This window comes from Colletotrichum lupini, chromosome 5 (genome assembly GCF_023278565.1).
Source record: "Colletotrichum lupini chromosome 5, complete sequence".
Classification (NCBI taxonomy): Eukaryota; Fungi; Ascomycota; class Sordariomycetes; order Glomerellales; family Glomerellaceae; genus Colletotrichum; species Colletotrichum lupini.
The window spans coordinates 3,768,224-3,791,056 of NC_064678.1; the positions used below are offsets into that span (position 1 = coordinate 3,768,224).

General features: G+C 54.5%; 9 protein-coding genes across 9 annotated transcripts; 4 read left to right on the forward strand and 5 right to left on the reverse strand.

Annotated features, from left to right (window-relative positions):
* Window positions 1–354: 354 nt before the first annotated feature.
* CLUP02_10503 (plus-3 domain-containing protein) lies at window positions 355–2,465 on the forward strand (the record flags this gene model as incomplete). The annotated part of the gene is made up of 4 exons (XM_049289479.1): window positions 355–554; window positions 615–1,477; window positions 1,530–1,666; window positions 1,722–2,465. 4 exons carry the CDS (start codon window positions 355–357, stop codon window positions 2,463–2,465), a joined length of 1,944 nt encoding a protein of 647 aa, XP_049146624.1.
* Window positions 2,466–3,611: 1,146 nt separating this feature from the next.
* On the forward strand, window positions 3,612–5,153 carry CLUP02_10504 (glycerophosphoryl diester phosphodiesterase; the record flags this gene model as incomplete). The annotated part of the gene is made up of 4 exons (XM_049289480.1): window positions 3,612–3,696; window positions 3,792–4,207; window positions 4,385–4,489; window positions 4,578–5,153. The coding sequence occupies 4 exons, from the start codon at window positions 3,612–3,614 to the stop codon at window positions 5,151–5,153; spliced, it is 1,182 nt and encodes a 393-aa protein (XP_049146625.1).
* Window positions 5,154–5,935: 782 nt separating this feature from the next.
* CLUP02_10505 (fungal specific transcription factor domain-containing protein) lies at window positions 5,936–8,825 on the reverse strand (the record flags this gene model as incomplete). Its single annotated transcript, XM_049289481.1, has 3 exons — window positions 5,936–7,559; window positions 7,611–8,208; window positions 8,318–8,825. The coding sequence occupies 3 exons, from the start codon at window positions 8,823–8,825 to the stop codon at window positions 5,936–5,938; spliced, it is 2,730 nt and encodes a 909-aa protein (XP_049146626.1).
* Window positions 8,826–9,182: 357 nt separating this feature from the next.
* On the forward strand, window positions 9,183–12,070 carry CLUP02_10506 (uncharacterized protein; the record flags this gene model as incomplete). The annotated part of the gene is made up of 13 exons (XM_049289482.1): window positions 9,183–9,249; window positions 9,351–9,640; window positions 9,707–9,858; window positions 9,917–9,975; window positions 10,065–10,134; window positions 10,207–10,314; window positions 10,354–10,531; window positions 10,562–10,869; window positions 10,936–11,182; window positions 11,399–11,569; window positions 11,628–11,801; window positions 11,859–11,934; window positions 12,015–12,070. 13 exons carry the CDS (start codon window positions 9,183–9,185, stop codon window positions 12,068–12,070), a joined length of 1,956 nt encoding a protein of 651 aa, XP_049146627.1.
* Window positions 12,071–12,145: 75 nt separating this feature from the next.
* On the reverse strand, window positions 12,146–13,137 carry CLUP02_10507 (uncharacterized protein; the record flags this gene model as incomplete). The annotated part of the gene is made up of 4 exons (XM_049289483.1): window positions 12,146–12,257; window positions 12,341–12,424; window positions 12,562–12,912; window positions 12,968–13,137. The coding sequence occupies 4 exons, from the start codon at window positions 13,135–13,137 to the stop codon at window positions 12,146–12,148; spliced, it is 717 nt and encodes a 238-aa protein (XP_049146628.1).
* A 301-nt stretch (window positions 13,138–13,438) lies between these two features.
* Window positions 13,439–15,451, reverse strand: CLUP02_10508 (SET domain-containing protein; the record flags this gene model as incomplete). Its single annotated transcript, XM_049289484.1, has 4 exons — window positions 13,439–13,552; window positions 13,785–14,672; window positions 14,847–15,077; window positions 15,185–15,451. 4 exons carry the CDS (start codon window positions 15,449–15,451, stop codon window positions 13,439–13,441), a joined length of 1,500 nt encoding a protein of 499 aa, XP_049146629.1.
* Window positions 15,452–16,391: 940 nt separating this feature from the next.
* On the reverse strand, window positions 16,392–17,714 carry CLUP02_10509 (uncharacterized protein; the record flags this gene model as incomplete). Its single annotated transcript, XM_049289485.1, has 1 exon — window positions 16,392–17,714. The coding sequence occupies one exon, from the start codon at window positions 17,712–17,714 to the stop codon at window positions 16,392–16,394; it is 1,323 nt and encodes a 440-aa protein (XP_049146630.1).
* Window positions 17,715–19,089: 1,375 nt separating this feature from the next.
* Window positions 19,090–19,704, reverse strand: CLUP02_10510 (uncharacterized protein; the record flags this gene model as incomplete). Its single annotated transcript, XM_049289486.1, has 3 exons — window positions 19,090–19,230; window positions 19,322–19,356; window positions 19,416–19,704. 3 exons carry the CDS (start codon window positions 19,702–19,704, stop codon window positions 19,090–19,092), a joined length of 465 nt encoding a protein of 154 aa, XP_049146631.1.
* Window positions 19,705–19,774: 70 nt separating this feature from the next.
* Window positions 19,775–22,775, forward strand: CLUP02_10511 (uncharacterized protein; the record flags this gene model as incomplete). The annotated part of the gene is made up of 8 exons (XM_049289487.1): window positions 19,775–19,873; window positions 19,969–20,097; window positions 20,156–20,293; window positions 20,349–20,459; window positions 20,511–20,648; window positions 20,711–21,084; window positions 21,139–22,542; window positions 22,709–22,775. 8 exons carry the CDS (start codon window positions 19,775–19,777, stop codon window positions 22,773–22,775), a joined length of 2,460 nt encoding a protein of 819 aa, XP_049146632.1.
* Window positions 22,776–22,833: the final 58 nt, after the last annotated feature.

Below are 22,833 nucleotides of genomic sequence, written 5' to 3' on the forward strand. Positions count from 1 at the left end.
GACGCTCCGACTGCTCCACCCCTGTGCAGACGAATGACATAATCTGAGCCAATCAGGCACGCGTTCGCAACGACAATGGCCCAAGGCTGTGAATAGGAGCCAGACTTTCGAGTTCTTCTTCTAACAACCTTACCACACAACCGCCAGCGACTATCTCCTGACCATTCACCTCTCTACACCCAATCGACAAAGGAATTTCATCTTTCTGCGACTCAAAGTTATCGTATTTGTTTTCTTTGCATCGATAGCCAATTGCGTAAACCGATCGATCGGTCTTGAATCACTTGATACACCCGGCGCAGTTGCTCGAAAGAGCTTCCAGCCCCTTAGTCGAATACCCGATCGTAACTCACCATGGCCGACATTGATGATGAGCTTTTGGCTCTCGCCGGAGGCGGAGAGTCCTCTGACGAGGAAGAGGAGGAGGTGATGTCTGAGGTGGAGAGTAGGGCGCAATCCGCGTCACCACCGCCCAAGGCGGCTGCGAAAAAGTCCGCTGCGAAAAAGGTGAAGAAGCGCGCTGGTGGAGGCGACTCAGAAGAAGAAGGAGAGGCGTAAGTTTCTCCCGTTTTGTAGTACACCCAGGCGCATTCCTACCTCTACACCGGAGGAAGTCCACCAACCTTGAGCTTCACCTTCGACATCTTGAATTTCAATCTCCCAGCTCATCATCGCGCGCGCAACATTGGCTTTCCACTGCCTTGCCTGCCAATTACATCACTGACAATGCGCCTCAGCTCTTCAGCACCCGGTAGCCCCAACTCGATAGGATCCGCCGCCATGGACGAGTCCGACTCCGAGGCCGAGCCGCATAGGGCGGGCCAAGACGATGATGAGGAGGATAAGTACCCGGTCGACGGCATGTTCAAAAGCCGCGCCGAAAAGGAGATGGTAATGGCCATGCGCGAAGTCGAGAGAGAATCACTGCTCGCAGAGCGACAGGCCGAAATTGAGCGCCACAGACAGAATCGCATGCTGCGACAGCTTGTCAGCAAGCAGGAGAACGAGGAGAAGAAGCAGAAGCTCAAGAAGCGCAGCGCCGACGCTGCCGACCTCGAAGACGAATCGCGCACGACAGCGCGGCCGCGCACCGACGGCAAGACGTCAGCGATAGATGAGCTACGTCGCGCGCGTGCGGAAAAGGTCGACCGCATACGTCGTCGCGAGGAGGAGCGCAAGGGGCTTAGGTCGCCGCGCGACGACTACCAGGACGACAGCGATGAGGGAGGTGATTACGAGGAGAACCAACGCCGTCGGCACCGCAAGTCACGATCGCCGGAGGACGAGATTGTCGCACGCGAGTTGCCGCCTCCAGACATTCGGGATTTCGAGCGCATTCGCGTCGGAAAGAGTCGTTTCGCGGAGCACTGCTTCCACCCAAGCTTCGAGACGACCATGATAGGATGCTACGTCCGCATCAGTATCGGTCCCGATCCCAAGACGGGCCAGGACGAGTATCGCATGGCGCGCATTCAATGTCAGTCCGCCCGCCGAGGTGTTGTTGCCGACAAGATGCTGACGTTTTACAGCCATCACGGTTGGCAAGCCATACGCCATGACAGGCCCTAGTGGTGCCTTTGTGACCGATCAGTATGTTCTGGCAGCTCATGGTAAGGCGGAACGGCCGTTCCCATTCATTTTCCTGTCAGATCGGCCATTTACCGAGGTGAGTTTCCTCTTCAGACACTCTATACTGGAGGGCGTCCAACTGACTGGAACAGCGCGAATACAATCGATACGAAAAGGTCATTCAGTCCGAGGGCCTGACTTGGCCCAAGAAGAAGACCCTCATGGACAAGATTGACGACATCAACGCGCTCATCGCGTACCATCTCTCCACCACCGAGATTGACGAGCGCATCCAGCGCAAGGCCGCGCTCCGCAAGAAGTTCGATCCCAAGTTGCGCGAGCGCCTCGCTCAAGATATCGAGGTCGCCCGCGCCCAAGGGAACACCAGAAAAGCAGAGGACCTGCAGGAGCAGCTCGACGACCTCAAAACGAACGTATTGGCCTTCAAGACGAGCCTTAGCGAGACCTCATCTAAGCCCAGCGCAACATCCCAGCAGGACCGGTTAGCTAACATCAACCGCCAACGCCGGCTGGAGAACGCCGAAAACGTTAGGAGAGCACAGCTCAAGGAGAAGGCCGAGGCGCGTAAGCTAGAGGCGGCGCTGGAGAGGGGCGAGGACATCAAGAACGATTTGTCGCGGCGGTTGCGGACCAAGGCCAAGTTCATCCACGACGCCAACGATACGGGCAGCAAGAAGGCAAAAGACAGCAATGCAAGCACACCCGCCAACGGCACGCCCAAGATGGGCGCTCAGGAGAAGAACTTCTTGCCTAATTTGGTCAAGCTGCAGGCTGCGAACCAGGAGAAGAAGGGCATCCCGACAATTCACAAGCCGCTCATGGATGATGACATTATCGGATCCCTGGATCTCGATATTGACATTGACATTGACTAAAGAAGTCTTGTTTCGCGGCGGAAATCATTTGCATGGTTGCGAGGGAGGGACTTGGCCTGGCTGGAGACTGGTAGGTTGCTATAAAAGTTGCTATAAAGGGGCATAAGGGGGTTTACGGGTACAGAGGCCCGACATCATATGGCACCTTTCCAGCGCAGTAGTTGTAGAGTAGAAAAAAAGCGTTTTGGCAGGGCTCTCTGCGTGAGCGAAGCAATCGACGCGATAGAGCAGACAAGAATGAAACAGGCTGCGCAAGCACTCGTCGAATTCATGGATCATCAGCCGTAATTTCACCTGCCTTCCCTCAGTAGCCTAATTTCTTCCAATGACCGTATCCTAGGCATGAGGCCCATTGATTCCTGTCTATCTACCTCAGTGAACCTGGAAGAGAACGGGTTACGCGGGACGCTACTGCAGACTCGCCCACCGCGGGGTCGGACTTAAGGTCTTGCCCCGCGCCGGTGGTCTGGTGGTGAGTGAGCTGCGGGGCAATGGATGCGCCAGCCCACAGTACCAGGTAGCGGAAGCGATCCGTCCCAGATTCCCACCTGCACCCTGCCCGCGTTAAGCTTCAAGGCAAAGTACGGCCCCGTCGGCGCGCATTGGGCTTCTGCACGTGGTGGGACGTCGAACCGGCACGACCGCATTGTAATTGCTCCGAGGCACCCCGCTGGCCAGCTACGTAAGGTAGGGCGAGGCAGCTAGCTGTACGTCTTGTCTCATAATCGTTCCTACCTTGGACATCCAATCCTCATGTTCGTCGTCGTCAACATTCCGTCCCGTCCTTTGAATCAGCCCACGACTGCGCACGGCTTTTACGGGGTTAACCTAAGTCTTCGAGACCTCTGAAAGCTCCCGAGTCCGTATGCGCTAGAGTATGCGACGACTACATTACGTCCATTAGTTGATTAGTCTACAACTCTTCTCCCCTCTCTACCACTGAGGAAGGATTTCATCGTTTCGTCGTTGGATTCACGTAGACTCATAATCCTTTGCTTCTCTCCCTCCTCCGGCGCCTGCCTTTCTGCATTACACCACTCGGTCACTTGCGCTCATAGACCACCATCTCATTAGACAAGAGTGCTTTACACTAAGCTGGGCTGTCCGTTGATAGACCCAGCCTCCCACATACCATTAGAATTCTAGATGCGACATAGAGGACATCCAGCAGCAGCGGCAATGACTCCCGAAACGAAACCCCTCCTGGGGGATGAGTCCTCCAGCCCGTCAGGTACAACCCTCTCTCTTCCCCCCCCCCCCCCCCGGGAATTGCACGTTTTTGCTCTAGGTGCCAATATGTAGCTAATAAGAGTCTCAACACCGCAGCACACTTTACATCCGCCCTCCCACTCACCACAGCCACCATCACAACCCGAGGCAGCGGCGGCGGCGGTGGCGGCGCACATCATCTCCCCCAAGCAATAGCCCACCGCGGCTTCAAAGCCCAATACCCCGAAAACACCCTCCTCGCCTTCCGCGCCGCGCTCGACGAAGCCGGGGCGCACGCCCTCGAGACGGACCTGCACCTCTCGCGCGACGGCGTCGTCGTGCTCTCCCACGACGGGAACCTGAAGCGGTGTTTCGGGATCGAGGACAAGAAGATCAACGAGTGCGATTGGAGTTATCTCAAGACGCTCGAGACGGTTAGAGAGCCGAGGCAGAGGATGCCGAGGCTGGAGGATCTGTTGGGGTTGCTGGCGGAGGAGGGGAGGGAGGGGGTTTGGGTTTTGCTCGATATCAAGGTAAGGGATCATGTTCTTGGGTGCTTTTGGGGTGATGGGTTTGTGCTTTGGGTGTTTGGTATGGGAGGTGAAGAGAGGGGGAGTTGAAGAGGAGGATGTGTGAGAAGAGGGCGCGGCGCTGGGAAGAAGAAGAAAATGATGATGATGAAGATGCTGACGTGAATCGAATGCGCATAGACCGACGATCCCCCAGCAGAACTCCTCGGCCGCGTAGCCGACGTCCTGGCCTCCACGCCGGGCCCCGTGCCGTGGAACGAGAGGATAGTATTCGGATGCTGGAACGTAAGTTACCATCTCACCAGTCTCACCACACTTTCCGCAAAAGACCAAAACCCCAAAGAGCACGACGGTACTGACACTTAACCCAAAGCAACCCTACATCACCCACGTCCGCACAATCTTACCCGCCTACCCAATCTCCCTCATCTCCTGGTCCCCGCTCTACGCCCGGAACTTCCTCACGCCGAAACAGCCGAACCTCTCCTTCAACATGTTCCAAAAGTCCCTCGTCGGGCCCGTCGGCAAACTGTTCATCAGAGACGTGAAGAAGAACCGTCGGCAGCTGTTCGTCTGGACGGTCAATGACGAGGAGTGGATGGAGTGGAGTATCCGCGCCGGAGCGGACGGGGTGATTACGGATGATCCAGAGTTGTTCCGGGAGGTGTGTAAGCGGTGGGAGGGGAAAGGGGAGGGGGCATCTACGTCAACATCCACGTCGACTTCGGTTCCATCGGGAGAGCGAGAGGTAGACGCAGACGAAAAGGCGAGGGCGGCTAGGCGGACGGGCCGGGTGCGCGACGGGACGTGGAAGAGGACGGCGAGGTTGTACCTCGAGGTCGCGGGGATCCAGGTCCTCGTGGCGGTGTTCACGCCCATTCTGATGCTCGTTGCGCGGTTTGGGGTTGTGGGGCCCGGGCCCAAGGCCGCCAAGGCGTTGAAGCTGTGAGGATGGAGGGGGCTCTTGCAACGATGTGTTGGCGCTGGCTGGTTTGAGAAGGTCTCTAGTATGATCAATCTTGCGGGGATAGACGACACCTGTGAGAGAGGAGAGAAAATGAGCTAGGGGAAAGTACACTGACAGAGGGCGAGTGGAGGGAAAGGGGGGCAGAGAGTAGAGCCCAGTCGGATGATGACTGTGATGAACATTTAGAGGACAGTAATTTACCTACATAGGAAGAGGCAGAAGGAGCTGAAATATGGCGCTAATTGCGCGATGTAGATGGAGGCTAGGTGACTAGAAATACAGAAGAGTATAAAGTTCGAATCCCGAAATACACATCCTCCTCGATCTGTGGCTTTCACCAAAACTTTCCTTCCCATGCTATACTTCTGTACAAGAACAGGCTACAGTACCCAGACATTGTGCAGTTTGGAAGATGGTACCAAAGGTAACAAAATGTTGGAGGCCTCCTTAGATCAGGGCAGATAGTACGCGTGAGAGCATTGAAGCAGACAGGATTTGTGCGAAGCCCGCATATATCCTTGAGCCGAGAGAAGTTATGCGTGACGCCTCGTTGTGTCTTGTCAGAAGATTCGGGTGGGGTCAAGAGAGGGTTCCTTTAAGAATAACAAGAGATAATCAATATTCATGTCCAAGAGCTTGCTAGGTTTCCCATTTCCATCTGGCCGTACAGATATATAAAGCCCTGAAAATTCTCACATACAAAAAGCCAAAGCTGTCGCTATTTAAACCATCCAAATCACGCCGTCGACAAACAACCCTCTCGCTCAAAGTCCGTAATTCCCATCAAGCCCATCCAAAAATAACCCACCATTGTTCCCGTTCCCGCTGCAAGATGCGAGCAACGCGTTCCGGTACTCCAAACTGCTGACGCTCAAATTCAAATCACTCGTCGCCAGGTCCTCGCCCGAGGACAAGCTCTCCTCGCTAACACTCAACACACTCTGCGGCGGTGCTGGGTTCGTTCCAAAGTCACCGATATTGAAGTTGGCCAGGTCCCAGCTATCGGGGCTCCAGCTGTCCAACCCTGTCGATGATGACGCGGGCGTCTCTCCCATGTTGGGGATGGCGCCGCCACCGCCGCCGTAGATTGCGTCGTAGACGTTGTTCAGACCGCCGTCCATGGAGCCGAGAAGGGCCTCCCATTCAGAGGAAGATACCCCGGACACCTTTTGTGGTTGCTGTGGCTGATGTTGTTGTTGCTGCTGCTGTTGTGCGTAAAGACTCTGGTGCGCTGCGGCGAGGATGTGCTGGTGTAGACGGGCTGTAGTTGGCGATGGAGGCGATGAACCGTTTGGTGTGCTATTCAGAGACAGATAGTCGAGGTTCTGCTTGGAGGACGTGCGGATGCGGCTGGCGATTTGTGACATGGACAGACGCTGGTCTCGCCGTGCGGGGACGTCTTGCTGCTGCTGTTGTAAATTGTCAAACGACGGCTTCGAACGGGACCGGTAGAGCTCTGGGCGGTTCTGGATGCTCGGCATGGTCATCCGGCGCATCTTCTCCTGCTGCTGGATCAAGTCACTCTCGCTAGCAGCGGCGCTCGGAAGACGACCCAAAGTCCGTTGAGGCGACTTCTTCTTGACCGCTGGCGCAGGCGGCGAAGCCCTTTGCGGTGCGGGCATGGACGCGGATGCTTCCGGAGGCTCTTGTGGCGGAGTGGGCAGGTTCTGCTCATCAAGTCGAATGAGGAGGCCTGCCACACGCTTGAGATCGAAGGATCCGGGCGCCTTGGCCTTTGTGAGAATGTGGAGGACGCTGTTGACGAGACGCTCGACGTCCTTTAGCATCTTGCTTTCGGGCTTGAGCTCGAAGCTCTGGTACATGAGGGTCATGCCGCAGAGAACGAGAGTATCCGTCTTGTTGAGGCAGAAGGAGAAGGTCATGCTGCGCTCCTCGAGCAGCTGGACGATTTGAACAACGTGCTTGCTGGACTCGCCAATGGAGATCAAAGCAGGCGCGGCCTTGCGACCGAGCGAGGAGCCAACGGCAGGGCGGTAGATGAGGATCTTAGTGTAGTAGTAGGCGAGAGCAAGCAATGGCGACCGGCTTCCGGTGACATCGGTCGAAGGCTTATCTTGCTTGAAGGTAAGCTTGAGATGCGTCGGGAGTGACTCGTTCCATTCGTCGAGCTCAGCCTCCATAGCAGACATTGACTGCAGCGACAGCTCGTGTGAAGTGGCGGCGGGGTAATTCTTCTCCATCACCTTGGCTAGGATTCGGCAACAGCGGAAGAGGGCGAGCGCGCTCGACAAGCGGGTGTATTCGCCAGGGAGCGTCGGCTGGAAGCCCTTCTCTGTGACGTACTCGTCGTCTGTGTCTGAAGGATACTCAGTGTGGATCTCATCCTCCTTGAGCAGTTTCGGCAGTCCAAGAATGGCACCAGAGAAGCTGCAGCCGTTAGTCCATGTTCCAACTTCATTCTGAGATAATAATACTCACCAATCCAATGTGTACAGAGTCCAGAACACCTTCTTACGGGTCTCAATTGTGAGCGCGCCGAAGGAGAAGCGTTTCTGGCTCTGATGGAGGCCGAGGCGATGGGACAAACCCACCGCAATGCCCTTGTAGTGCTGCAAGCGCTTGTAATCCGCTCTCACGATGCAGTACAAGAGAGCCAACTCAAGACATTGCAGGGTGACCATGGTGTTTTCCATAAGAACAGCCTCGACAGCTCGCTGCCATTGTTGCTCACACGCTGCGATCTGCTCGAGATCGGGCTGGTCGCTGCCTAATGCCGCGATGCCAAAGACGAGGTACAGCTGGGCGATTTTGTGGTTATTCTTGACCTTTTCCGGGTCTGATACGAACTCCTCATAGATGTGGAGGAATGTCGGCTTGTGCAAGACGGGGAATAAGGGAGCCCACTCTTGGAAGTAGACGTTGACGCAGCGATCTGAGAACAAACGCGGCGGCACTTTGAGTGACTGATCAGGCGTTTTTGGCGTCAAGGGATGGCACCCCTGGATATGCAGAAACGCTTCCGGGTTGAAATCTGAGCATGACTTGCCATTTTCTTGCATCTTGCGCTTGAAAGCCTCTGTGTTCCTTGTTAGCCAAAAAACTCGTTGGTCTATGTCTACATCGCTCGGACCGCCACTCCGGGAGGCGGGATGAACGGGTACGCGCATAAGAAGGGCGGTACGAACCGATAAAGGCACGGCCGCTGGAAGGGCCCATAAAGTATGAATCCGAGTTCTCGACGCCGAGTAATAACGGCGACGCCTGCACCCGGAAAGTATCTTCCTTGGCCGGCGCCCCAGCATCCTTTCTTCCATCTGATGTCGACGCGGGTGACTGCGCCGATGTCGCGACGGAAGGGCTGCGCATAGTCGTGTGGCTGTGGTTTCCGTGCATCCTCGACAGCATGTCAATCTTTTCGTCCTTCTCATCCAGCAAGTCCTTCAACTCCCTGACTTCGGTTTCCAGCTGGCGCACGCGCTCCTCGAGAGACTCTGTGTAGCCGCGGGGGAATGCGCGACGGCTCAGCTTGTCGCTTGTGCGGCACTCGAAGCCCACGTTGGAGCATTGCGAGCATGTCGGCCTGATTCCATCGCAACGGATCTTCTTGCTCCGGCACCGGTCGCAGGCCTGTGCTATGCGGCTTTGCGAGCTGGTGCCCACCTTGATCACCTTCATGGGTAATATTCCAGGCATGGTGGCGGTGTTTCCCTCTGTTTTCTACGTTTCGATGTTCCTTCCTGGTGATTTATCCGATGATGGGCAATTCAAGGCGGATATCTGGCGTTGACTAGATCAGCCTCAGAGGCTTCGGCGGTGACTTTTTCCTGTTCTCTAGATTCGTCGTTGGTGGGCTCGGTTGATTGATTTGGACGGGCGCGCGGTTGGTTGAATATTTGTATACAGATGAATCATGAGTCCTCCTCAAAGTGATGGGCGGGTGGTTTCGTAAATCGTCGTCTTCGTTGGGGGTTGTTGCAGGTAGTTGGTATCTTTAGTGACTAAGAAAGTAGGTCCACGAGAACACCGATCTTGCCAACTGAGATGGCAAAGATGACAGCAGAGACACGGAAAGGAGAGGAGTGGAGATTTGGTGTGTTCTACAACTCGGAAGCGGCGGGTGAGCAGTACCTATAATAGGTAGAATGAATTGTAAGGTCGAACAAGACGAAGAGCAATAGAGATGCTGGGTGGGAGGGCGGAGTCGGGGGTGTGTGTGAGGGAAAAAGGGAAAGAAGAAGTGGAAGATGGTCGTAGGGGAGAGGGAGACTGTGGGGTCTCTTAGTAGCAAAATGGACACAACGACTGGGAACGCTGGACGCAGGACACCACACCGAAAGGATTTGCTGCTAGGAACGCGGTACAAGATGAATCGTGGGGAGTTGGGGACGGTAAAGTACCTACCTGCCTGCCTTAGGTTAGGTACACTAGGCTACAAGTACAGTACCACCTACCTAGAACAAGACCCCGTGGACGATGTGCGGGGACCAGGGATGGACCAGGAGCCTAATGTAAGGTAGAAACAGCCTTCCGCTTCTTGACTGGAATGCACAGAATTGGTGAGCTCCTGCCTGCAGTCCCGTCAATTACTTACACTGAGCAGAGGTACCTTACTGCTCGGTTCTGGTGAGGTGCCGCTGTGGAGAGGAAAGTACCTGAGGAAACGGGAGGTTTTGGTGGGCCCCGGGCCGGCTCTCGCACTGGATAATCTGCCCTGCATCGCTGGCCAGTGCCTTGCTGTGTTGTGTAAGCGAGGAGCCCTTAAAGGTACAGAAATCTGGGGGAAGAGCTGCCCGGGGTCTGCCGGGCGGCCCTCGCGCCGGCGCTGGTGTTGGGAAAAGTTGGGGTGAGGTGGGAAACGATACAAATGCACGCTAACAAGAGTGAGGGGGAGCCAATCACCAACTGGCAATTGTATACCACCCAGCTCGCTAGACCGTAGACTCAAGTACGAGTACTTCGCTTCTGAGGTCTTCCAAAGTACATTTCCTGATATGGCCACTTGGTGAGGTGCTAGGTACCACCCAAGGCACCGGCCAGCACTCGATGACTGACAAGATCTAAGCTCTGGAAACAGGCGCCAGACAGAAAGGAAGCCAGAAGCAGAACAGAAGCACACCACTACACTTTTGCCCGCCACGATAAACGTGTCCATCAACGCCATGCGACGACGTGATGTGTGCCGGTCTGCTGTTGTGCCCGTAGCCTGACAGCGTCGCCAAAGCACAATGCCCCGCGCAAACACGCGCTGGCCTGTCCTGCCATTGTCCCGTGTCTCTAAAAAGCAGCGTCTCTCTCTTCATCTCGCCATTCAGCCCTTCAAAGCCAGCTCAGCGGACGCAGATATGGCACCACTCGAGTCCTTAGAAGCAGCAGACCACTTCCCCAACTTCAGCTATCCAGTCTCTAGGTAGACCATCCGGTCTCTCCAGAGGCCCCAAAAGTCAGCAGGCGCCTACGGCAACCTGACGAAAGGAAAAGCTCTAGACCATTTTGGACGCGGGGCGGATCCGCCCCCCCAGAGTTTCCGCTCCGTTGTCAGCCCAGTGTCATGCGCAAGCGTCTCCTGGCGAGTCGTCCATTCCATGCTTCATGCCGCTTCGCTCCAACCAACCCGACCAACCACTCCTTTCCGCCACCACCCATCTCGCCTTTTCTCCAGATTCTACCTTTCGTTCAGGGCAAGATTCGGGAACAAAGAGATACATAGACAAGCTTGCGAATTTGACGTTCGGCAAAAGTAGGAACAGCCCACTGGGCTCTGGGGAAAAGGAGGGAGGCACCTGGGGTCCGAACTGGGGCGCAGGCCACAGGAAACTGGGGGAGAAATCCGGGGCATGGCCCCCGGTGCCGTTACACTGGTTCCGGGGCTCCCCATTATCGCCATATACCCATATCGGATTGGATCAACCCCAGTCGATGATCGCTTCCTCGTTACTGGTGGCCCCAATGATTCGCCGCCTGGGACGAAAGCTGCTTGGCCCACGCCTGCCACGCAAACTGGACCAATTCTTCACCTCTGCAGCGCTCTTCAAGGCCTATCGAGTCTGAGCGTGCGCGGCAGTGATACCTAGTCGTCAATACTGGGCCCGACCTTGCGGTGAGCAGCCAATAAACACAGACGAGCCGCGACTAAACTACCGGATCTTTTGCGATCGACGGGATTTTCGCTGTCTCGAGACCTATTGGCACCTATTGGCATATCATCACTGAGAGATGACGCCTAGTCTTCATGTCACAACCTCTTGAGCTCTTGCACTGACCAACAGCCGTCATCATTATCAACCCGGCCCGGAATCCAGTGTATATGTTGCGACGACAACCAGACACTGCGCTCCGACTTTGGCTCGAGACAGGGTCCAACAGGTTCCGAGATAGTTGACTGCCCCAATGTCACTTTGAAGTCTGAACGCGCCCGAGTCCCCGACGTCTTGACTCGAGTGACGCTTCTGTGATGCAATGAAAAGACCCGCTGATATTGAAACTGGCGCCAGCTAGTCGGTAATCGTGAGTCCGCCAAAAACGGATCCCCCCATCCAAACATGTCACACCGTCGACGCCGTTGGCGTTGGGGATGGAAGGAAACCACGCTATCTTTGCGGAACCGCAATTGCAAAACTTTATCCCCTGCCCGCATTCCGCGCCGTTCTCGGGCGGGCCCACTTCACTTCAGTCCGGGCTTCGGGTCAGCGGTACCTGTAACTTGTAAGCTGAACACTGTCCTTCGAGGAGTCGAGGCTCAAGGAAGCACAACGTAGCAACAGTCTCGAATGCTCGCGTGCTCAATGCTCGACATCGCAAATATGTGAGTCTGCCTGTTCCGAGAATTTGTCGTGCTGCCCATCGTTGATTGGGCTACTCTCAGCATCTCCAAACAACATTCAGCCCTGTTCGGAAAGCGGACTGGTCTCGTCAACTCTAGACAATCCCATCCCAGATGATATGGGTATTTGTGTAGAAAGCCAAAAAAGAGATCATTTAACGGATAACGGGATCGGATGAATAAACGCATCCTGTCACGTCCGCAAGGCAGGCCGAAACATGAGACAGGCGAAGTTGAGCAAACCACGCCACTTTGTTACTTCGTCCTGACTCTCCTTTCTCGAAGAATTCCTGTTTGAGCGTCCCCTGTGGCATTCACCCAGTCAAAGATCGAATTGCAGAAGAGTGGTGCTCCTTCTCTATCCCTCATTCCGCAATCCCTTCCCCACGCTACACTGTTGGTAATCGCACGTTGGAACGCTGACACCGCGCGCTGATGATGCACGTATCCCTTATCGTAGACATTCGTTGAGCTGCAGGTGCCGCGAACAACAGGAACATCAAACGCGTAGGGGTCGTTGTGTTGTGTTGGGAAATTCTACCCCATAAAGTGTACCATGGACGACCCGATTGCCGCCCTTCATCGTGATATTTCGTTCATGCAAAAGACCCAGGGCGAAACCCAATCGGCGCAAGCTGCATCCCCGCTGGCAAGTCACCCAGATTCGATTCAATGACAAGGTCCAGGGTCTCTCCCACACGCGCCTGCTGCTCGGCGTGGCATCCCCCGTCGCTCGCTCCTTGTCCAAATACGTGCACCTGCTGTGTTTCTTCCTGCCCTCGTCTTCGAGAGGTTGAGGAGGCGCAGAATGTCACGTCGCGGACGAAATTGAGCAACATTCGCACCCTACTGTAGAGGTCCGTTCCGGACATGGCCCACCTACGTCGATCTCCATTGCACCTAGGTGAGGCCATGAACTCGTCGTCCGCCCGCCAAGTCTGAGCCTCGACGAGCCTCACGCTGCTCGGTGTGATGAGGAGTCTTCGGGGCGTTCCGCGCATGCCGGCGAAGAAACCGGATCACTTCGGCCTTGTTCTCGAAATGCAGATGGCGTCTGTTTGTGGCACGATGGCTATCAAGTATTGTTGTCAAACTCCATGAGATGGCATCGCCCCCATTATCAGACATGCATCGTGCAGGCAAACGCGGGGCATCCGGATGTTTGGTGCTGCACTCCACTGCCATTGTACAAGCTCCTATTCTGCCCCGTGTGAAGGGAAGAGGTGGTGTTTTGATGGGTTTCCGTAGTTTTCGTAGGATAAGACGTCAAAGTAGTAAAGCACTCTAGTTGCGAACAAGCTCAAACTTCATGAATAAGGTCGTCTGCATTGCTCCATGGTCTGGTCTCTGCTGCAGCCGCTCATCGCCATGCTTCGCAACGGCGTACTATGCCCCAGATGGGCACCGCCGCGACTGAGTCTACGCTCGAGGTTGTGACTGCCGAATGGATCGACCCGGCCACCTGGCTTCGCCTGTCACTCCCTCCCTAACTGAAGTCTTCATCTTCATTGGATAACTCGTCTTGAACTAGGTCATTTTGGGCATCTTCCATCAACCCGAGATAAGCCACCACGTTCTCGTCTGCGAGGAGTTGTGTTTTCTGCAAGGTTGGGGCACATCGCCCACCCTTGTTAGCCTGGGCGCCACACGCGGGGGAAGTCTGTAGTTGAGACGGGTCTCCGGGGTAATTGAATTGTAGGAGAAAAATAGAAGAATTGCAGGACTTTGAGAAGCAGAAAGACTGTGGAGTGAAGTGGGCAGAGAATCGTAAGATTTGTCTGCAGCCCTAGCACTGACAGGAAACCGGCGATGAAGAGTAGCAAACCACTTACCTGGTCTTCTAGAGCCTTCGCGGCAGCTTCTAGCAAGCTCGTCTCTTGCTCCCTCAGCGTTGCAGCTACACTGATGCATGTCCCGCAGACGAGACCACCTTCATTCAGGGACTCGTCCAGGTCCTCCAGAGATACACCGGTGGCCAGTCGCTCAAGCTGGCTGGCCACCAGATCCTCCAAAACGGAAACAACCCGAAGACGAAAGATTTGAGCCAGGGGGTGTTGATCGATGTGTTGCTCGAAAGCCGTTGTCGTCGAGGTCACATCCTCTTCTTGCCAGAATAGTTTTAGCTCCCGTGAACCTCCGGTGTCCTGCAAGACGCGAAATGACAGGCCGTCCTCCTCGTTGAGGCACATGAAGTAGGCAAAGGGGCTCTTCCAGCTGAGTGAGCCATTCGCCCGGACAAACTCCACAGTCGGTGCTCCATCAAAGACGTGCAGCTTCGCCTTGCCCAGCGGGTCGTCTTCCATGGGTATCAAGGGCAGCGTGATCCGGTCGGCGGCTGACGCGGGGTCAATGAACCCGTAGCTGAAGAGCATCTCTGCCCCGGATTTCGCGTCCCCGTAGGATATCGTCATCTCGTCCCCAGACGAGACCCTGCAGCCGGGTCGCAGAAGGAGTACTACCTCGTCCTTACCATTCTCCTCGTAGTAGGCATTGGCCTTGGATGAGTGATTTGCCAAGTCTAGCACCGGGACCATGGCCTCCCCTGATTTGGGGAGCTCCAGACATCGGGACCGAAACCACGCATCGACCCGAACCCAGTCAATGAGCGACACCTTGTCGCTTTCCCAAAACAGCTCGTTCCAAAATGGTAGAGTCGCAGAAATCTCTCGGAGCTCGTCAAACTCGTCTGTCAACGCAACAATCTTGGCGGCCGTGGCCGACTACTTCTTGTTAGAACGTTATCCATAAGCAATAGCTGAAGCCTTCGGGATATCGCTTCTATCTCACTCAGCCGCAATACTTGGCTGGCGAAGAAGTAGACCTTCATATGAGAACGATTCCACAAAATTTGGGGTGCAATATTGATGTTGTTAAATACGGGGGTTGGACCAAACCTGCGTAACCAACGACAGCCGGTATTTGCTTTTCAGGGAAGGCCGTAGGCAGTGGAGAAGGGAGGCTGGAGAAGTGCTTGCCTCAAGTGATGTTCCATTCAACATCTCGCGTTCCTGCTCAGTCCAGAGGGTGGTAACAGGAACTTGCGGCGGCAGGTACTTGACGTATTCTGTCCATGGCGTCGAGACTCCGCCCTTCAAAGACGTTTTGGGCCTATCAGAAAGTACCTTCTGTGTGAGAAGAAAGAGGCAAACGTCATGGCGAGTGGACTAAATCAAGAAGATGGGTAATCCTTTAGCTTTCCAAGGCCCGCATCAGGCTCGGGCGAACACTCTACCTTGTGACCGGCAGCCTCGAGCAGCTGCCGAAAGTTCTTATCGACCTTTGCATAGTTCTCAACAGCTTCGGCGGATAACACCAGCTCGCCTGGGATCATGAGTAAGGTTGGGATGTCAAAGGTCTCTTCCTCTCGACTGAGCTCCTTGTTTGAAAGTAGACCCAACCCGCAGCCGGGGATTTCGCGGGCCTCGACGTCGACGAGGTCTACGTCATTGAACATGGCCCAGGTGGAGAGGGTCTCCAGGGGAAGCTGCGTAGACGCCATGACGAGGCTGTCGCCTTGCTCTCAATGGGATTGAAGATATACTTGCGAACGGGCGGGATGTTGGTCGTTGCACTGCAGTCTCGTGGTTTGTCAGGCAAGTAGCGAGCAAATGTGGAAAGATTCAAGCGCGAGTCCCGGAGCAAAACGGTTGCTCAAAGCGCAGGGTGGATCGCAATGGCATGTACTGCTACCGAGCAGCGAATACAAGTGCTTGAGGGCTGGAACTGCAAGAAGCCGATGTCTCTCACCAGGAAACAATTCAGTTTTTCTTTTGTAATGTCAGAAAATCATGTTTTGAAACGGCAAGATATCTTTTTGGGCCAAGATTTCAATAGAGGCGCCGCATTGGTAGTTAGAAGCCCAAAGAAGCCTAAAAGACTGGGCCCCATCGCGAAGGCGGGCACGCACTCTACCTATTCGTCTCATGTTCAAGTACCTTGAGGTAAGAACCATCTTCTCGCAGCTCTGCTTGAACTTTCCGATGCAAAAGAAACATGGGCTTTCGACTCAAATACCACAACACTGAAAGACGACGGAGGTCACTGGATGGACATTGGAACTCGGAGGGTGTCAAAGTCCTGTTTTCGTAGGTGGCCTATGTACTGATACTCAGGTAATTGGCCGGAGCATGATTAACAACTGCTAGTCATCATGGCGGAACGACCAGACAATCCCGCTCTAAGGTAAGTTCGCAACGTCCTAGGAAGCATGTTTCCCCTATACCATTCCTGACAACTCCGAAATTATGCGTGCAGACCTAGCCGGGTTACGGCGAGATCAAGGTATCATCGATATGAAATAGGATAAGGAAACGAAAAGCAGACCAAACTCCATGCTGAGCATTCCCGGTCCCGTTGTCGCTGTTCACATGGCTCGTTAAGATGAGTAGTAACACAGACTTGCAGCCATCAATCGGCTGCACTGGTCATCGTGCTTCAGGTTACCGACCATTTGAGGCGAGATGCTCCTTGAAGAGCTCAGCGGCACGACGAGCATCCCTCCGCTGACTCTCTTCATGTATCTTGCGCATCCAGGCCGCTCCCCGCACCCACTCCTCGTTCCTGCGGACATAGATTGGCAACTCCTCTTCAGGGACATCGCCGAAGTCCATGTGTCTATGGTGGGACCACGGCCGTGGCTCGCCCCTCGCGGAGGCCAAATTGTCTTCCTCTTCCTGGTGCTCTTCTGCCAAGCGCTGCTGTCGCATACGCTTGGCTGCTTTGCCGAAGTTCGCCTTGCGGCCACCTCGGGCTTTGATTTCCTCCATCTTCGACTTGTACCACTGGTCGCTGCGATTATGTGGCCAGTGGATGCGAGGGTCAAGCTTCATATGAAAGCGGCCGTCATCTGCACCAGGTGTCGAGGCTCCTTTCGAGGTCTCTATTGTCGCAGCCAGAGTATACACCCCCAGAGGAGGTCTCGTGGCGCCGGGCTGGCTATATATCATGGCGTCGAACTTGGTGAATTCAAAGTCGGCGCAAAGCTGGAGTCGACGCTCTTCACAGGTCAGTCTCTTCGTTTTGCGGGAAGAACTGGACTTCGGATCCTGTTGGTAGCGATTCTGGGGGTCGGCCCTCCCTAGTGTCGAGCCTTGTCGAAGTGTGCCATTCGGCAAAAGGACGTGATTATGACTCTGCCCGTTGGCAAGTTTTGGCTGCCGTATTCTCCCATCTTTCTCCCGTCTACCATCTTCGTCCTCGTCAGAGGAAGAGCTGAGCACAATAGGCCTAAACACGGCACCCAGGCGAGTGGTATCCTCATTTCTCGAAGAACGTGAACGTGACGCCTCGAGATTGGCGCCAGGAAGTCCCAAAGAAGATGTGGACTGTGAAGCATTCAAAGTTGCTGGGGCTCCAAGGTAAGTGGACGAATGGGGATGCCCAATGACTACCTTTGCCTGCTCTGGAGCCCTATCATCGATCTCGTCATCATCGTCATCAAGATCTTCATCAGAAGAGCTGGAAGACGACGATGACTCGGATGTTGTGTCAGTACTGTCAAGCCTTCTACGCTTGCCGGCCGAAGACGTGAATCTGCTTGTTGAAGCTGATCGTGATGCCGATGGCGCCGATTTCACATGCATTGGCGGCAGACTCTTAGTATTGACGTGAGGCAGCGCATCGAAGCTTCTGTTCCCAGATAGCGTAGATGCCGAAGGTGCAATGGAAGTCCTTCCTCCAAGTTGACTTCTGTTGCTTTCGGCATCCGGCCGAGTGCTCGAATCGCGAGCGGCATGTGACGCATTCTTAGTGCCTGGCATCATCGCGGACTCTTGAGATGCTCGAGAGCTTTGACCTGGTCGATATCCCCCTGAAGAAGCCCGTGCTGAGTTGTATCCCCATGTCTTCTTTCCCCTTGGTTGCACCTGTTCGACGGTTGCAGACGTCTGCGATATGCGCTGGTTTGTATCGGTACTGCTAGATAATCGCTTCGTCTGGTCTTGTGATGGCGAGTGCACTTGATTAAGAAGTGGCCGAAAAGGATTGAATGTGCCAGGAGGGAGAGTTTCATGGTTAATTGGTGAGACAGACTCAGGAGTGTGAGTTTGCGCAGAAGTAGTGTGGAACCTTGGATGAGTCTCTTCTTCCATGCGCTTCTTAGGAGGAGCTTTTGCCCCGGCTGTCTTTCTAGCTGTCATTGCCAGTTTTCCCATGAGATCGGCCGGCAGATTCGTCCTTCTGACTGTGGCATGGGCGCTCTGGAAAGCGTGTGCTGGTTCGTCTCGAAAATCCCTGCCACGTGAATGGGACTGGCTGCTTCTCGACTGGTCGTCATGACTAACTCGCCCTACGTTCTGCGATGGGTTCTGCACCACTGAGGGCCTTGGGGGCGCGCGTCCAGATGAGCCGGCAGCAAGATGCGCAGCACTGCCTCGAGCAATCCTCCTTTCTGCTTGATGGCGTAGGCAAAGAGTCCCATTGAGAGCACTGGAATCGCATCCGTCTTCGGCACACCGTTTTGTAGACTGCTGACGAAGGGACTCCATCTCCTAGCGGCCTGGTTCTTCATGAAGATATCTCGATTCTATCAACTTGCTGAGATGGGTTTCCACGGACACAGGGTCGGGGTTAGTAGATCTCGAAAGCCTTGTTGCCTAGCCAGACCTGCTCTAAAGGGCGAAAGGCCGTTGCCCAAGTGCTGAAGTCAACGAAGATACGTCGTTAAGATTGGATGTTTGAGTCTCTCGGAAAACCGTTGGCAAAAGTCGAGCTGAGTGGTGCGCCCTAATTCAAATTCGGAACAACGTGTCGAGCAAGAAGTACACAGCGAGGATGGGTTCCTTTCTCTTCATGGTCTGGGACTTGGAGATTAGGTGGCCAGAGGTGCACGACAGGAGGGTTCTACTGAAGTAAGGTTAGCTTAAAGTTCAACCTGACGTTAGACGGGACCTGGAAGGTCCTTCAAAACAAGTTGGAGCCAAATGATGACAGTTGTAGAAATAAAGTGTGCGCTCAGGTCTTTTCAGTCATTTTGGTCTTCATATTGGGGACCGCAGCGGGTTCGTAGTCTCATCTTGAACCATTTTACTTGTCTTCCTGAGCCTTTGGTCCTACTCCGTTTGGGTAACTAGTAGCAGAACTCCAAAATGAGGTCATGTTCATTTCGCTTCTCAATCCTATATTGGTATACTGCATTGTTTAAGCAGCTCCGTCTGTCGCGTATGCTTTTCGCTCGCCGAAAGCCTTGCGAGGATGAGGACGTGGCTCATTCGTCAAGAACGGCCATTGAACGGTAACAAGATGAGACAACAAACCCAGAAGAATCCTTTTCGATCGGACCTTTTACCAGTAGTCATCACTGCGCGTAAGAAATGTGTGTTGGGGGTCGGGGAAGGACATCAAGGCCTTGGAGAAGCAAAATCGCACTTACCCGTTGGAGAATCGCCTGCTCCCTCAGAGTCGCGCCTTCGGCCGCCAGCACACGACACTTTGGCATGGGTTAGGAAGATAAAGAGCTTTGGGACCGGGTTGAAATCGATTGAAAATGATTGAGTCTTGTTGTGAACGCAGAGTTGTGATCAAGTTTCTCTTCGTAGCTGCGCGAATGCTCAGGGCAAACCAAGCTTTTGTCGAGTCGCAAGGCTGGTCGGGTTGCTGAGGCTCTCGCCTCGCGTTGCGTTCAGTGGAGGTTGATGAAGGTCGCTTGCTTGAATTCACTGGAGGGCCTCTGGGTAATCCTTGCCTAGCTTCGTTAACAGACGGAACGACCTTGACGGGGCACCGTCGATTTACATCCGGGCCCACCCAAAACATCGGCGAACGGATCATTTGTCACCCGTATCACCCCTCCATCCAAAATAGCCTAGCGCGGGGATCTTCAGGCATGAGCTGCTGCCCGTGGTCCCCTGTTCCAGTGTCAACGGTCCACTATCTTGTCGCCAAGTTGCCCGAAGCTCCCTGCCTACCTCAGCACTCGCAGCGCGTGCGTTGCCCCTTCCGCCAAATATACAATTTTGAGACCAGCAGTCGCCGATTGACCAGATCCTGGCTTCCTGAATACGCTCTCGGATTTGGTAGAGCAAGATGAATTTCCTCAAGTCAGCAGTGGCCTCTGCCATTGCACAGGGGCCACCATTCCCTTATAGCTTTGGCGACAAGGTGGACATCGACGAGTCCATATGGACATTGAACAATGGCACCAAGCGAGTATGTCTAGCTACCCGACGACGCAATCGACAGCCCAACATCTAACGCCCCTTGACAGGAAGACGGTTCCAACTGCAGTATTTTCTCCTTTGATGTTGCCGCCAACAAGTCCCGACTACCCCTGGCGAAGAACGCACTGCGAAAGCTGAGGACCTTACGACACCCAGGCGTCATCAAGGTGTTGGATACCGTGGAGGTAAGGGCGGCCCTTGACTACCTTACACGGAGCTTTGTCTCACAAGACTATGCAGACCGATACATATATCTACATTGCGACCGAGCGAGTGGTGCCTCTACGATGGCATGTGAAGAGAAAGAGCCTCACGCCAGAAACGATAAAATGGGGATTGAGCAGCGTTGCGGTATGTTGGGTTGATAATATAGTTGAGTGGGAAGACTAATTTTTCCTAAAGCGCACCATCAAATTTATCAATGATGAGGCTTCATCAATACACGGCAACCTAAGGGTTGGCTCTGTGTACACATCTGAGAGTGGGGAGTGGAAGATGAGCGGGTTTGAGGTTCTGAGCAATGTGAAAGACGACGAAGCAGTGATATACGTAGGTATTCCTCCTTGATCTTGGGCAACACATTTACTGACATCGAGGCTTAGACATACGGCAGCTTGGTCCCAGATTCAGGGCGATATGCGCCACCTGAGCTTGCTCGTGGTGGCTGGGATGCCATCAAGAAGAGCCCGCATTCCGCAGTGGACTCATTTGGTTTTGGGTGTATGATATTTGAAGTCTTCAACGGCGACTTCATGGGCTCTGATCAAGCCGGGCAGACGAAGAGCATTCCTCCGACCATGCAACAAAGTTACAAGCGTCTCGTCAACCCAAACCCTAAGGCGCGTGTTAGCGTTGGCCATTTCCTAGAACAAGGACAACGGAGTGGATCTTTCTTTGACAGCCCCTTAATCAAACTGACAGAAGGAATCGAGAATCTGGGTGTGAAGACTGAGAGTGAGAGAGAGGCATTCCTCGAGTAGGTCCTTTGATGTCGAGTCAAGTATGTTAAGCATGTAACTGACCCATACAGTGATCTCGATCAACTGACGGACGATTTCCCCGAAGACTTCTTCAAGATGAAGATTCTCCCGGAGCTCATCAAGTCAGTTGAGTTTGGCGGCGGCGGCCCGAAGGCCTTCAGTGTCGTAATGAAAATTGCAGCCAAGCTTTCAAACGAGGATTTTGACTCAAAGATCACACCCGTCGTAATCCGGCTATTCGCCAACCCCGATCGAGCGATCCGCGTCTGCCTTCTCGATAGCCTGCCATTGATGATCGATCGGTTAACACAAAAAGTGGTCAACGACAAGATCTTCCCACAGCTCGTCACTGGCTTCACAGACGTGGCGCCAGTTGTCCGAGAACAGACTTTGAAATCGGTTCTAGTCATCATTGGGAAGTTGTCTGATCGTACCATCAACGGAGAGCTGCTCAAGTACCTCGCCAAGGCCGCCAACGATGAACAGCCGGGCATTCGAACAAACACCACAATTTGTCTGGGAAAGATTGCCAAAAACCTTGGAACATCTTCGAGAGCCAAGGTGCTCATCGCTGCCTTCACCAGGTCCCTGCGTGATCCATTTGTGCATGCCCGAAATGCCTCGCTAATGGCCCTCGGCGTCACAGGAGATTGCTTCTCCGACGAGGATGTGGCTTTGAGGATAATGCCCGCGGTCTGCCCCTTGCTGATTGACAAGGAGAAGGTGATCCGTGACCAGGCGAGCAAGACGATGGACGTTTACCTGAAGCAGGTCAGGAAGGCCGCCTCCAACATGCCAGAAACCGCTCTGCCTCCTCAGGCCGCAGAAGGCGCCGGCGGACCTCGCATGAGCACTCCCCAACCCAACGAGGCCTCGGCAGCATCCTGGGCCGGGTGGGCCATCTCCTCTTTCACCAACAAGATTTCGACTGCGAACGGTGAGATGCAAACCTCCAACGGCTCAGGCGCTGCGTCTCCCAAGCCGACTCCATCGCCAGGCCCCGACGTGAAGAGGCCGACCACCTCGTCAGCCTCGGCTCTGCATCGTCAGGCGGTCAAGTCCCCCCCGCCAATGTCGCGAACACCGTCGTCGGTCGTGGCAGACGCCTTCAACCCGGAACCTGCGGACGACGGCGGAGACGCTTGGGGCGATCTTGGAGACGATGACGGTTGGGGAGAGCCAACCACCAACAGCAGCTCGTCGGCTAAGAAGGCAACTACGGCCAGTGCAACTCCATTTGACGACGGTGCAGAGCCAGATTTCGCCGGCTGGCTGGCGGCGCAATCCCAGAAGAAGACCGGAGGAAGCAAGCCGCTGCCAAAGGGCCTCTCGAAGTCAACAACAGCAGCGAAGAAGCCTCTGGTGTCGAAGCCGGCTGCTAAGCCTGTGGTAGCGAAGAAGATCGACATGAAGCCAAAGGACGACGATGACGATGAAGGCTGGGGAGATGGATGGTAGGTGATAATCGCAGCAAGACAAGACAAAGTTTGCAGCATTTACGGCGTTAAGGGGTGCGGGATACCACGATGTTGCAAGTAATGTTCATGTAGCAGTAAAGCCTGCCAATTGAGAATTTGTAATGCAGACGGCCGCAGCCTCATCTGTGAATGCGATACAAAGGACTGTCCCGGACGCCCCGCCAACCCAATCCCCAAAAGTCATAATGAAGAAAAGTTACAAGCCATGATTGAAGGAAAAGCCTTTTGTAGACCAATGAACCAACCAACGCAGACGTGTCCTCCCTA